Source organism: Eptatretus burgeri, chromosome 2, assembly GCF_056783735.1.
Source record: "Eptatretus burgeri isolate ZD-2024b chromosome 2, Ebu_testis_v1, whole genome shotgun sequence".
Lineage (NCBI taxonomy): Eukaryota > Metazoa > Chordata > Myxini > Myxiniformes > Myxinidae > Eptatretus > Eptatretus burgeri.
The window spans coordinates 150,183,858-150,199,134 of record NC_140962.1 but is presented as its reverse complement, the minus strand read 5'-3'; the positions used below and the strand labels follow the sequence as shown (position 1 = coordinate 150,199,134).

At 46.6% G+C, this 15,277-nt stretch overlaps 2 protein-coding genes across 5 annotated transcripts in view; one reads left to right on the top strand and one right to left on the bottom strand.

Annotated features, from left to right (window-relative positions):
• Nucleotides 1-3,647, top strand: part of LOC147033534 (uncharacterized) — a 29,069-nt gene extending 25,422 nt beyond the window's left edge. Inside the window, exons 2-4 of the mRNA XM_085856369.1 lie at nucleotides 2,216-2,445; nucleotides 2,834-2,856; nucleotides 3,130-3,647. Of these exons, the coding sequence (XP_085712495.1) occupies nucleotides 2,216-2,445; nucleotides 2,834-2,856; nucleotides 3,130-3,265 (389 nt within the window). The 3' untranslated portion in view covers nucleotides 3,266-3,647. The remainder of the gene's footprint in view (nucleotides 1-2,215; nucleotides 2,446-2,833; nucleotides 2,857-3,129) is intronic.
• The window catches only part of LOC147033531 (E3 ubiquitin/ISG15 ligase TRIM25-like), a 472,162-nt gene that overhangs the window by 242,173 nt on the left and 214,712 nt on the right, over nucleotides 1-15,277 (bottom strand). The gene's annotated exons all lie outside the window — the stretch shown is intronic.

The following is a 15,277-nucleotide window of genomic DNA, read 5'->3' as shown; positions in this document are numbered from 1 at the left end:
GGATTGATTTAATGAGGGATGAATTGGGGGGAAAAGATGGAGAAAATGAAAACTGAGATGCAGGAGTGTGTGGATGTTAAATTGGGAGAAATACAAAGTAAATTCGAGGATAGATTGGAGGAAACAAAGGTAGAAATTACATTGGAGGGGGAAAATATCCGAAAAAAATTGGTAGATAAAATTGATGCAACGAACATTCGGGTTGATAAAGTGGATGAAAGCCTGGAACGTCATCGTGCCTGTGTGGATGCTCGTATGCAGCTGCAAGTTGAAGAGTGGGGAGAGCTGAGGAAGCAAGGGATGAATTTGGTGGAGGAGGTAAAAGGATTGGAGGCTCGTTTGGACGAACAAGATAAAATTATGAGCCAAGATGAAGTCTTGGATAAAGGCCTGGTAGAGCCGTCTTTTGTAAGTAGAGTGTCCGTGTTGGTTGAGGAGCAGCTACAAACTCGCGACGGAGCCTTGGAGGAGGTTGTGCGGGCCCAGAAGATCCTGCGGGAAGAGGTGAATCGGTCCATTCAACGTTTGGAACGGGAGGCAAAATCGACCCATGAGACCCTCACCACAAAACATCTTTGGCCACAGTGGGCTCCGAAATTGGATACGCAGCCACAAGGGTGTTTGATCCCTGGGCCGGATTCGGACAAGGGAGAAACTGAGAAGCGGGCCACCGTAAAAGTGATCCCCCTGGTATCACTTTTTATAAGTATCACTGGATACCCTGGTATCCTTGCCGAGCCTCGTGCATCGCTTTGGTTGGCTCTAGGGTTCTGCTGACTCGGAATACGGGGTTGGGCGGCGGGTGGACCTGCCTCCCTCTCCTGCTCGCGGCTTGGCGCGGGAGCTGGTCCCCTGGCGGCTGTGGGCGGACTTGGGCCAGGACCAAGAGGTCGACAGCACCGCGGTTTCTCCTGCCCCCCCCCTGGCGAGAGCAAGGCCGGCTCGTCCGGCGCCGATCCAGGGACAGTTGCGTCCACACCACGGTCCAGCCTGACCACCAGAGATAGCTACGTTGTGTCTGTGTCTGTGTCTGTGTCTGTGTCTGTGTCTGTGTCTGTGTCTGTGTCTGTGTCTGTGTGTGTGTGTCTGTGTCTGTGTCTGTGTCTGTGTCTGTGTCTGTGTCTGTGTCTGTGTCTGTGTCTGTGTCTCTGCTTGGCGCCTTAGAGGGATTGAGAACTGTATATTCATTGGAATTGTCTGTGTTTTTCCCCACGCCCGATCCCACACCATCCCGTCGAATCGCCCCGGATCCCTCTTCTTGCCGAGTCTTGTTATTTCTGGTAATTATAAAAAAAACAAATAAACATCATCAACTCAGTGAAAAGTGACTCGTGCCACCTTCCTCGTCCCGTTTGTGGTAGAGCGATTAGAACCGCCATGTTTGGGTTATAAATAAATAAATCGCCTCCATCGTTTCGGCTCATTCTACGTTGGCGGGACTGTTCAAGTCCCGTGGACGTCACAATACATTCAGGCCACAAATTCCTCCACACACCATTCTTGTACACCTGAGTAACATCAGCCCAGGACCCACTGATGTTATCATTGCACGTGAGGATGTTTCCATGAGTTTAATTTCTAAATATGTGGCAGTACAGTAAGTCAGGTGAATGACTACTTGTCAAACACCTGAGAGCGGAGAGGGTGACGCAACCCCTGACGGCTCAGTGGGTGTCAGGCCTATACTGTAGGTAATCTGGATGGGCCTCGACACCAGTATTTTTGGAACGGCCCATACACCCGTAATTCTGGTGTCCATATGGTTTGTTCTGTAGATTTGTTAAAACGAGGAAAACCATTAGTTTGGTTCTAAATGAGAGGGGAAACGACTTTATGATGGAACGGTGAACAAATTTAAACGAGTATTTCCTCCAAGAGATCAACGACTTGATAACGAAACAATGTTAACTGTGACGATGTTAAGCGAGGCCTGACTGTACTTCAATCAACATTATATTCATTCCACCCATTCTGGGTTTTTGAATCTTGAAGTTTGTTTGTAAAGCCTATTGTTCATCCAATGATTTGTCATTCTAATAATGGTTGCACGTAAGAGTGGACACCTCCCCTTTATTCATTCTTTATCAACCCAATCCTGGATTGATTTCTTTTAACCCTCCATGATCATAAACCATTTTACTTTTTGTGTTTTTCATATCTTCTCTGAAACGTTGTTCTTAATTTTAAACTAAATTCAAACAATATTTCCTCCCAGTGCTCAGAGATACCATGGACAGGCTGGAGGGGAAGAGAAAGCAGTTGTACCAATTTGTGGATGAAGCTGTGGATCTGGTGAAAAGTAGTTTCAACAAAAGGCAAAAGAAGAAGCTTTCTCTACTTGGGAAGGATATGGAGAAGCTGAAGAAACAGATTGAATCTCTCCGACATGCAAAATCCACTCTACAAACAGCACTCGAGGAGTTGGAGGGCATTTCCTTCATCCAGGTGTGTTTTCTTCTCAACATCCTGAGATAAGATAAGGCAATTATCTGTATATGTGAATGTTTGAAAATCATAGAGAATAAAAAAAAAAACGCTTGGCAAATTTTTCTCAAATGTTTCATACATGCTGGGGGTACCCAGGGTGGGATCGTATCATGGTCACAACCCCACCTGTGAGGATGTTAGTGGGCATCTTATTTCAGACCATGTGGCTGGACCATTATACAATCCTGACTTAAAATGGGACGGATTTCATGGATTGACTTGTCTCTGTGAACACAATTACATTTACTCTTCAATCTGCAAATTTCACATGGCTTGCATTATTCATGTAAATTAAATGATTCATAAAGTTTGAATTAACCCTTTATTTTGTTTTGTTGCTCTTTAGGGTTACACAGATCGAGTAAAAAGGTAGGGTGGTGATTGTGTCCATCACGTTTGTCACATCATGATGTTTTTACTCCTTTCAAACTTCCAAAATTACTCCATCTTTGAATTCCTTTTCTGAATTATTGTTTCCTCCTTTCCCCCAAAAATGAAATTCACAAACGATGTCCCTCCTCGTCCCCAAATGATGATTCGGTGTCCTTTATTGTGTGAGAGTACCAAAGAGTGAGGAAGTTGTTGAAAATAGGCGTTGATCAAGTTCATCCTTTGTATCATGCTTTTCCTTTTCTTGCCCAGGCTCGAGTCAGTGTTACAGTTTCGAAACGTGAGGATGGCACCGTCCACAGTGCTGGGAATCTCTCAGGAGGAGAAGAATCTGGACTTGCTTATCAAACTCCACAAGAACATTCTAAAGGTGATACAAAGTGAGTGACACAAGCAGAGAATACAGTAAACCTTAAAATATCATGGGTTTGAATATCCGTGGGTTTCATCCAATCGCATCTTTGAGCTGAATTGTGATGGTTATCTCGCACCACGAGCCTTTCGTTGTTTCTCGTGCACCATTAATAATGACTGAAATGTAAACTGTGCTGAACAGTACTGCACTGCACCGTGCTCTGCATCATTCGGTGTAATCTTCAGTGTAATCGTAATCAATTCCTTTGTTTTTAGTTGTTTATTGCCATTAATGATTTTTTAATCACGGCTCCCAAGACGAAAACTGTTGCTCGTGGTGAAGCAAATGCAAAAAAGTCGAGGAAAGTGATGTCTGACTCAGAAGGTGAAGGTTTTGAATAAACTTGGTCAGGGAAGAGTGTGCTTATTTCATACGAGCTGAGCCGACCCATTGTTTTACGAACTGACCAATTAGTCATCCTGTTTGACAAAGCTTGTGATATTGGTCACTTTGGCATCACTTTACGGACTCAAAGCAGCCTTTCATTTGAGACCGTGGCCACATAGCCCATGTTCACCCTCAACCCTCACCCACTCACTAATCACACTCACCTCCTCTCACTACGCCACCCCAGCAGCACGTCGCTTGCTGCTAGAAATGTCTTCCTCTGGTTATTGTTTTGCGCACTTTGATAGGCCCCTCCATTTTTAACATGTCATTGTGTGTCCTTGTGTTGGCCATGTAATCCAGTGTGCCACATTTGGGATTTTTTTTTGTCCCCCACCCCTCCGTCCAATTCGGACATGGAGGACATTAAAATGAACTCTGTCCGATCGACTGACCGACTCATCATCCGTCCACTTACTTTTTGAACGCAATATTTCAAAAATCGTTAAACATTAACTTTTCATATTGCGATATCTTTTCCTCATGACATTATCTCAACCTGATTAGATAACAGCTATGATTGGTTGAATTCTGCTGCAGTGGCAACTATCTCGGTAACTTAGCTTCTGCAAGTGATCTTGTTGTGGTGCCGGGTTCGGTGGCAAGGATCACCGCGAGATGGAGCAGTTGGGCCATCTCCCATCGAACAGCGGAATAGGGAGGTCATCACCCCGGATAACTCCAGAGTCGATGGGGCGCTTAAAGGACCGTGGTCGCCAATATTTCGACGGCGTGAGTTAGGGTCCACTTGTCTAATTCCAATTTACCGAAGTGCCCACGCTGTCTAACTGCCGGGGAAGCCACATCCTCGGCCGACTTTGTGCGAACCGAGTCGCTGTTATCGACTCTGATTCGGCGTAACCGAGCGGAAATTACCAAAGCCTCACCGGACCAAATGAACAATTTACGGCACAAGCAGCCTCCCAAACTCTCAAGCCTGCACCATGCTGGGTCAATGGAAGAAACGACAGGCAATGAGCTGGTACATTTAACGGGTTTATTTACAATAGGGAGGGAGACAGAGCAGAGTTATCACGACGAAACAGGAAAATGTACAATGAGCAATCAACACTTATACAATTTCTACTTATTGGATGGCGCCACCACAGACACACACACACACCAAAAGAAAATGGAGCCAGATTATCTTTATTTTGACCCTCGCAGCCAAGGAGATAGACAGGCTGGAGGTCAGAGTTTGGTCGGAACCTGGTCGCCTCGTGCGGTTTGACCCATGACTGCAAGTGTGAATTTCGGGGTCGTCAGCGAGCCCAGACTCGGTATAGCGGGGTTAAAGCAGGGGCCAGGGTCGCTCCTCACAGAGGGTCAGCGGAGATTCCCGGCTCGGACTCCGGGTTATTGCTCGACAAAATGAGAGATGGAAGTCGACGGCTGTGGAATAGTCAGAGGACCAGCTTGAGACACGGCAATGACGACCACCAACGATGCACACCAACAGCAATGGTGACCCCTTTCTTCTCTGATAATTCCAACCCAACTCCAGCAAACCGTCAGGGGAGCCCCGCGATTCTTATCCCTCCCCCGGGCGGGGTGGGGTGATTGGTCCTCTGAGATAATCTTTGCCCTTATTGGACAGGGTTTTGTGGGGTGGTGTGCTGGCCATCCATGATTGGACAGGGGTGAACCCCCTCCTGTCCTGGGCGGAGTCGGTGTTCTGAGGTGAGGAAACCTCCGCCCACGTCCGTGGTCGAACGCACGTGGGCAATGGCGTCGATGGTGCGAAGAAGTGAAGGATTGATTTGTTGGCGTTGGGTATTGCAAAAATCTAACCAGAAAGAAACTTCGCAGCGCACACATGTAATTTCCTTTTGACATCGGGAGGAATCTAACTATAAATATACTCTGAAATAACTAAGCTTAAGGACTGCTGTCTGTTTGTGTGGAAATGGCTTCCAGATTTGAAACAATATTTCAAAAACTGCTCAAGATTTAGCTTTCAAATTGCGCAGATGCACTTCTCATACCACCGAAAAGGCAGGGGACTTCCAGCATCAGCTTCTTGTTCTTTCTTCCCTTTCCTCCTTTTCTGTTCATTCATTTCCCTGATTTTTTTACTATGCCGTTTCATTGTATGTGAAGACAGGTCAAATGGGTGCTTGCATACAGGCGTGATCTCTCAACATCTCACATTGCGAGTGTTGGAAGCTGGTGTGTAGTCAATGGCCAGCCCCATTGCAACTACCCAGTTGCAAAAGGCTTTGTGCCACTGCCATGACACCCTGTACCCTGGTCCAGACTCAAGATCCAGTCTCAGATGAGAGGTAACACTCATTTCTCACACTCGCTCTCTTACTATGTCTCTCCATGAGGACCGTCTGAACCAACCCCCCCCCCCATCTACTTTCTCAACAATCCTCTTGAAGAATTCCTTTCATTCAAATTTTTCGGCCTCACTATCTGCCCTGATCTTTTTTGGGAAAGCCACATCTCCAAGCTGGCCTCCAAATCTAGTCACCGATTGGACATCCTCTGTCGTGCAAAGTCCTTCCTTGGCCTGACCTGAGCTACTGACCACGTACAAAGCTTTCATCTACAGCCTGATGGAGTACTGCTTCCCCCTCTGAGCTGGTGCTCCCGACTCTCACCTTTCTCGGCTTCACGCTTTACAAACCACGGCATTTAGGATCATTGTCTCCTGCGATGAGGCTGAGTCTTGAGGGTCTCTATCTCTCTCTCCAGGTCAGTGGACTTTCTTTGTTCTGGGGTCTCCTTTCCTGCCGCCCCTCCCCGCTCTGTCTGCTATCTGTCCCACCCATATTTCCACAGGGCGCTCATAGTCCGCCAACAACCCCCCTTCTGGTTAAACTATCAAAATCAAGAATCACTGCTCACCTTCATTCTTTGATTCTTCTTTTCCTGCTTTTGGAACAAACTCCCACATTCTCCAATCCCACTCTTCCCTCCAAGTTTTCAAAATAGCTGTTCACCACCATCTCTTATCTTTCCCCCATCCAAAACCATGATCTTTTCTACCCCCGTTAATCCACCCCAAACCCACCTCCTTCATATTACCTGCTTTTCTTCCTGAAAGTACCTGTGGTGTCCATCTTGTTTACCCTGTGTACCTTGCCCCATCCCTCTCCCTTCCACAGATCTCATGTGTCTATTCCCCACTGTTTTATGCTTCCTGCTCAGGTCCCTCTTGTCTCCTGCTCCCCTTGTTATACATTCTGTGTGTTAGCCCTTATATGAGCCTTGACATTGTATTTAAAAAAAAAAACACCAGTTGGGATGTTGTTATCCTCTCCAACCATTAAATTTAGACAGCATACCCCCCCCCAGACCCCACTCTCCAGTGGAGGCATGAAGGACTACTTCATGCTTTACATTGGTCCATCCTTCCATTGGGATCACACTTTTTACAGAGCGTCGGTGCTGCCGAAGGAGTCTCCTGGGCTCTTGGGCACAATCCTGGACGTGCTGCCACTCCGACGCTGGATACTTGAAGAGTTCGATCATCCCAGCAAGCTGCTGCTCATTTTGCCGACCTGGGAAGGATGACAGGCTGAGTCAACCCCACCTGGAATTAATTTGAGGGTTGAGCAGGATTTGCACTCGGTAAAGGCCCTGGCACACCTTGACGATTTAGCCAGCTCATGCCGACGTGTGAAAAATTTGTCTGAAACGCTGGCACACGTCGAATGCATTAAGAGCACGCTGAAACACGGTGGCATACGTCGTCGTCCGCTGGCTTTCGTCGGAGTATGCTGAGGTCGTCCACAAATTTTAGCATGCTTGAAATTTTACGACGTATGCCAGCGTATGACTCGCACGTTCCGCTACGCTGGCCATAAGTTGTAGGCATGTTATGCGATCATTGACATGTCGACACATGTTACTTTGAAGTTACTCATAAGTCGAAACGCGTCGAGGTATTGTTTAGCGTACCCGAAAATTATTTATAACATACGAGTAACGTGTTGTAGGCACGTTACGCGATCGTTGACACGCGTCGCGGCACGTTATGCGATCGTTGACACATGTCGAGGCACGTTACTTGTAAGTTACTCATAAGTCGAAACACGTCGAGGTAATGTTTAGCATATCCAAAACTTATTTCTAACCTATGAGTAACATGCTTTGAACCTATGTGTAACGTTCCTCCAACGCATATTGACGTATGTAGACGTATTTGATTGACGTCTTCTGGACTACCACAGAACTTACTGAACGTGTTTCTAACTTACAGCTACCGTATAATGGCGTATTGGCAGCGTTTCGGGGAATTGGTATATAACAAGGACAAATGTGTCCAAGAGTGGCATCCTAAAGGTTTTGTCTTCATCAGAAGAACAACAAGAAGAGGAAGAAGAATTAAAAAAAAAAAAACTACCGATATCACTGAACAACAAATTTCAAATTTTTTTTTTTACTGGAGATGTGTAAAGTGATTAAGACTAATTTGGGTACGCTGATTTCAAAAATCATAACCGTTTTGCTGTATCACGTCAGGATTTTCAGGAACAGAAATATTCCCATTGCCTAGAAGTCAGGATTTCAATGAAATTTACATATGTCTTTAACATGTCTATTTCGTACAATTGTTGTTAACTTGTGTTATATTTCTTTCTTTCAGATAAAGATGAGTAGGCGTTCCTGTACCAATCATCCTGACAACTTCTGTTATGTCTGTGGTCGGTATACCAAAAAAGATCAACAGCGAAGTATATCTACAGCAGTGAAAATGAAGGCCACCTACTTTCACTACTTCGGGTGTAAGGTGGGGGACCAAGAACAGAGCTGGGCACCACACATCTGCTGCACAAGCTGTCACACAACCTTGATTCAGTGGTTGGTGGGCAAGCGCGCGAGCATTCCATTTGCGGTGCCCATGATATGGCGTGAGCCGCAGAATCATCATGATGATTGTTATTTCTGCTGCACAAGCATCGCCGGCTTCAACAAGAAGAATAAAGGTCACATCAAGTACGCTGACTGCGTCTCTGCTCGTAAACCTGTGCCTCATGATGACGAGAAGCCCGTTCCAACACCTCCAGCTGATCAGAACATAGCTGTAAGCAGTGGTGAAGAGGATGGTGATGATGAACCTTTTGAACCCGACACTCAAGAATCACACCTTCTGAACCAGGGAGACTTAAATGATCTTGTAAGAGATCTCTCGCTGTCAAAGGCGAAGGCAGAGCTGCTTGGATCAAGGCTGCAGCAGTGGAATCTACTTGAACCTAACACCAAGATATCCTTGTTCAGAGCACGTCACAGAGACATGGCTGAGTTCTTTGAGATGGAAGACACGATGACATTCTGCAGTGACATCAACGGTCTGTTGAAAGAACTTGGGTGTGATCACGATCCTGCAGACTGGCGCCTCTTCATCGACTCGGGGAAGAACAGCTTGAAGGCTGTTTTGCTCCACAATGGCAACGAGAAACCATCAGTCCCACTGGCTCACGCGTTCGGCATGACAGAGACCTATGAGACTATGCGGCAGCTGCTTGATTCCATCAAGTACAATGACTTCAACTGGCACATCTGCGGAGACTTGAAAGTGGTGGCGCTGTTGTTAGAGCTGCAGTCAGGCTACACAAAATACATGTGCTTCCTTTGTCTCTGGGATAGCAGAGACGACAAGAATCACTGGATGAAGAAAGATTGGGAAGAGCGAAAAGAGCATGTACCTGGTCGACACAACGTGAAGCATGTCGCCCTTGTCGACCCAGCCAAGGTTTTCCTTCCACCACTCCACATAAAGCTCGGCTTGATGAAAAGTTTTGTACGGGCAATGGATCTGAATGGGCGTGGGTTTTATACCTCAAGGAAAAGTTTGGCAACACCTTGTCGGAGGCCAAGATCAAGGCTGGTGTCTTTGTTGGACCGCAAATCCGACAGATTATGAAGGACGAAACTTTTCCGACAACTCTAAACCCCAAAGAGCTGGCAGCGTGGAGGAGCTTCAAAGCTGTGACGGACAACTTCTTGGGGAACGAGCGCGCGGACAACTATGAAGAAATAGTGCAGCAGCTGCTGGAGTCCTTCAGGAAACTTGGCTCCAGGATGTCCCTGAAAATCCATTTCCTACACCAGCACCTGAACTTCTTCCCTGACAACTTGGGAGCAGTCTCGGACGAGCACGGCGAGCGATTCCACCAAGAGATTTCACTCATGGAGACGCGTTACCAAGGGCGGCACAACCCGAACATGATGGGCGATTTCTGCTGGTTCCTGCATCGTGAAACTGACACAGAGCAGCACAAACGCAAAGCCAAATGCCTAAAGCATTTTTAATTACATTCTAGTGGAGTTTTTCTGTAATTTCTATAATTTTGAAGCATTCATGATGAAATAAATGAATAAATGAATTTTTGTAAATTTCATTGAAATCCTGACTTCTAGGCAATGGGAATATTTCTGTTACTGAAAATCCTGACGTGATACAGCAAAACGGTTATGATTTTTGAAATCAGCGTACCCAAATTAGTCTAAATCACTTTACACAACTCCAGTAAAAAAATTTTGTTGTTCAGTGTATTTCGTCACGTGCCGTCACGTCACATCCGTCATGGACGAACTACGTTCATGACGAGAAAATAGTGTATTTACGAAATTACAATATATTAAATTGAATAATCATTAAATAGTAACGTGAACTTTAAACTTCAAAGCAAATGTCCGAATATATTTCAAAGTTAATGATAGACGAAAAAAAAATCAAAAAAAACAACAACAGCAACTTCCGATATTTCGTCACGTGCCTTGACGGAGCCAAGGAGAAAATAAGAAAATGTGCCTTGATGGAGAAAATAAGTTTTGGGTACGCTAAACATTACCTCGACGTGTTTCAACTTATGAGTGACTTACAAGTGACGTGTGTCAACGATCGCATAACGTGCCTTCAACTTATGGCCAGCGTATGCGGAACGTGTGTCATACGCTGGCATATGACGTAAAATTTTCAGCATGCTTTAATTTATCGACGTATACGTCGTACTACGACTTATGCCAGCGTGTTTCAGCGTGCTCTTAACATATACAAAACTTACCCAGAACGTATTTGACGTGTGCCAGCATTTTAGACACATTTTTCATTGGGTGGCATACGCTGGCTAAATCGTCAAGGTGTGACGGTGATGAGGACACTTCGATTTCTCGTGCGGTTATGATTTAAATCGTTGAGCGTTCGCCTTTTAATAGGCTACGCCATGTGGTCGTCGGCGATACGTGCAGCGCACTATGCATAAGTTAGACTATCGTTGGGCATCAAAATCAATTAAATCAAAATCTTCGAAACATTTCTGACACGTCCTCAGAGCTTGCCCAGCACTTAAACCTACCGGGTTGTGTAATTACAAATCATCACAATGCCAGCGAGAGCTCACCTCCCAAGACTTCACTTTAAACAGATTCAGTAGAGAGGGTGTGTGACAAACACCAAGCAACAAGGAACAGGAAGTTCTCTCCACATCCGGTGGGAAGAAAATGAAAAACTCTAGGACAGGCAAAACCCACAGTTTGGCATTACTCTGTCATGGCTTCAACACGCACACTCATGAGCATTGCATCTCATAGACTCGCTTGTGGTCACGTGACAAATATTTTTACAAAACCTTAAAATGTTCATTTTTCATCGGAATTTTTACAGAAATCCATGAAGGACGTTCTGGAACCTTCTAAAGTGTTATCATCTGACCACGGGACCATTCTCGGGCTTCCTTTTTGCCTGCAAAACCCAATAAAATATCCTCCAAATCAATCGCATTTCTATATCAATTTAAAGTCATTGCCAACAGCATGCACACTTCGATACAATAGCCGCACCCTCTTGAATCTGCATGTGAATCGAATTTCACAGCTAAAGCTAAGACAAACACAGACTCAGTGGAGAGAACATGCCACCCCCCACAGATCCAGTGTAGGGGGCGAGCTGCACAGTCACAGCTCGTGACCTTCGCGTTATCAGCACCAAACCACAAACAGCCAAGGTGTTTCGACTCTCTGCCTGAGGTTTCTTAAGTTGTTAAAAAATATCGTCAAAATCCCAAGAGAACACGTTTCATTGCAGTGAATATTGGACTCGCACAAGTTTCATTTTTCACTCTCAGCAACACATGCATCTCAATGCAAATCACCAGCCACACACACAGCCGGTCAATCGTCTCCTGCATCCTACAAATTTCATGGTAGACGTTCCCACATTTGGGGAAATCGAAGGGTCAACCTCCCTCCTGTAGAGCAATGTGTAGGCCTCGCCCTGAGAATACCGCCTTAACTAACTGATCACGGTATCTCTCCTCTCAGGTAAGTATCAATGCAAACATATATCTCACGCGTCCTCTGCGCGGTCTGTGGCATGTCACTTCGTCATGCTCATTTAATCTGACTCCTCTTTTCTAAAACAACTACAGTACTTATCGTGTACTTTTAGACGGACTCTCTCCGCTACCTCTTCTTTCTATCAATAAAATTATCTGACGATGAACTTTTCTTTGTTCGAAATGCGTTACCTGCTGAGAGCACTCTCCCTTACCTTCGCTCAAGCACTGGTCGTTCCTCCAGGCACTGCCTCTGGCAGATTAAGCACCTCCGGTCACGAGCACCGCACACGGTCTGTTCGAATCAGAGTCCTCAGGCGCCAATTGATGTGGATTTTTCACCCACCTCGTTGTGATCGTTGAAGGATTCTTCCTGGTTGATTGTGGAATCCAATTTAACTTCAGGCAGAATTTAACGTTTGTCCGATTTGGTTATAAAATCCTGCATAAAAACCACCGAAACTGATAACCGATGTCCACACACAAGTCATTTCTTTGTGAAACAATTTATTTTCTAATTATATCACCCTCGTACACGACACACAATGAACTTGAAAATCCCCATTTGTTGCAATATTATTTGGTTCTATTTTTCCTTATTCTTACTTTTGGTGAACTGTTAAAACCAACCAGATTTAATTCACTTCCACATTACATCAGAGTTTTATTCTAACTTGATACTTGGTCAGTCCCAAGGAGTACAAGCCATTAAGATGCCATACATCCTCACGTGCTTGCACTTAATTTTACATTTCAAAGCATTTTATACTTTCATGGGTGAGTGGTGGGGGCTGTCAACCCAGACTGCATAGGTGTCCTCGAGGAGAGAAGCCACTACGTACATTTTGAGGCAAATGGTTCGCCGTTATCAGCCCAGGTCACACCGCTCCAGAACAAGACATTTTATCAACATTTAGGGCAAAAGACTCTTGGCCAAAAAGGACAGCCAATTCAACTTGTTGCATAAAACTTACATTTCTAAAACCCCATTTGTTACAATTTAGAATACATAATATAAATTTTTCCTCCACATCACCCCACCCTTCCTTGTGCTAGTCCTTCAGTTCTGTTGCATCCTGTACTGTTCTGTGTTCTTGCTCTTCCACGAACCTCAAATTTGGATACAAAAAGCAAAATAACTACAACGGCACTCTTCGACGTTGTGACGTCTGCCTCCGCTCACATTATTACATCATTATTAATACATACTAGAACCAAGTTTTTATTACAATCCCTTCAGCTATTCTCAAGTATCACATTTTTACCTGACCTGACATTACCTTTGACCTCTTGATGCCAAAATCTAATCAGTTCATCTTTGCATCATAACATATTGTTGCGGATTCGCGCCCGCCGGCGTGCGGACGGCCACGTAACTCGAATCGCGGCACGTCGCCCACCGGACGGACAATCCAGTCGTGACCCTCTCGGACTAACGCCGGGAACTAGCCACGGGTGGACCTTTCGGTCTCACCGCGATCGTGCCAATCGGCCCCCGCGTGGGATAGGGTTGCTCGCCAAATTCGACCTACCTAAGTACCCACACGGAGGGTAGACCGGGCGATCGCACCTCGCCGCAGGTCGACTTCGGACACGGGCCACTTTAAGCGACCCGTTCCGTACTATCGGGATAACCGAGCGGTGTTATTCGTCGGCCTCGACGGTTCGATTTAATTATCGGGCGTTTTAGCCCACGACCAACCCTTTACGTGAAGCAAGATGGGGATTCAATAGAGGAAAAGACGAAGCGAAGCGGGAAAACAGTTCAACAATAAGCACATTTATTTCGCGATGAACGGAAAGCACACATATACAATTCCACCAAAAGCACATGTAAAAGAAGAAGACAATGCAATATTACACAAAAAGCAAATGCAACAATGCAGATCTATCCGACTACCGGGCACACGGCAACACTTATACAATTTTACTTCACAGACGGCGCCGACAACACATATTCCCAAAGCAAAAGAAAAGAGAACCACCCTCCAGGATGAGGGGGGTAGGCGGGCCTGGGGCTGAGACCGTGTCGGGCCTACCCGTCTGGTGATGAGACGCGGAGCGGCGGTGGTGCCTCAACTCCGCGGGCCTCGCGGACAGTGTCTGGTAGGGGGTGGGAAGGGGGCCCCCTTTGTCGCACTATCTCAGCGCGGGGGGAAACAGGAGGGGGTTGCTGATGCTCGGGGGAAGGAGGATTTCACCCTGTCTCGGGTCCCGCGGCGAGCGTCTCCTCCTCAACCTCGGTCGCGTTACTGGCCTCTCCCTGTGCCGCTCCCGGCACCGACGCGAGCACCCCCTCGTCCGCCTTCGCCGCCGTCACCTCTCCACAGCTCCGTCCTCTTCACTCTGACTAGTACCACTTCTTTCCCGCTCCACCGACGACTCTCTTGAATTCCGCACACTCAACTCTCAACTTCCAACTGAACTCCTTGACTGACAAACGCAGCCGTCTATATATAAGCCCCGTGGCTTCGCTCTTTCACCCTTGACCCTCTGCCTCCGACCCTTCACCTCTCTTGCTGGCTCCCCATTGGCCCGAGGAAAAGTGGGCGTGAATGCTTTTTGATCCATGTATTTGCATATAGCGACCACCCTCCAACGCCCTGGAGGCGGGGCCAAATCGCCCCTCGCTCACCGATTGGACGGAACAAAAGTGGGCGTGAGTCGTTTTTGATCCGTTTTTCTTCGGAAAGTCCGTGATGTTTTTGAACACGCTGCTCGGTGCGCGCCCCGCACGAGTCCAGCATCGGCGCCCATGAGTGGCACGAGATGGTGTGGATGAGATGGTGGCGAGTTGTGACGGTAAAGGTCGTGGCGGTTGTGGTGAAGCGGCGTTGTGGTTGGTGGTTGTTGTGAAGCGGCGTTGTGGTTGGTGGTTATTGTGAAGCGGCGTTGTGGTTGGTGGTTGTTATTTTACAATTAAAACCTCAAGGAAAAGTTTGGCAACACCTTGTCGGAGGCCAAGATCAAGGCTGGTGTCTTTGTTGGACCGCAAATCCGACAGATTATGAAGGACGAAACTTTTCCGACAACTCTAAACCCCAAAGAGCTGGCAGCGTGGAGGAGCTTCAAAGCTGTGACGGACAACTTCTTGGGGAACGAGCGCGCGGACAACTATGAAGAAATAGTGCAGCAGCTGCTGGAGTCCTTCAGGAAACTTGGCTCCAGGATGTCCCTGAAAATCCATTTCCTACACCAGCACCTGAACTTCTTCCCTGACAACTTGGGAGCAGTCTCGGACGAGCACGGCGAGCGATTCCACCAAGAGATTTCACTCATGGAGACGCGTTACCAAGGGCGGCACAACCCG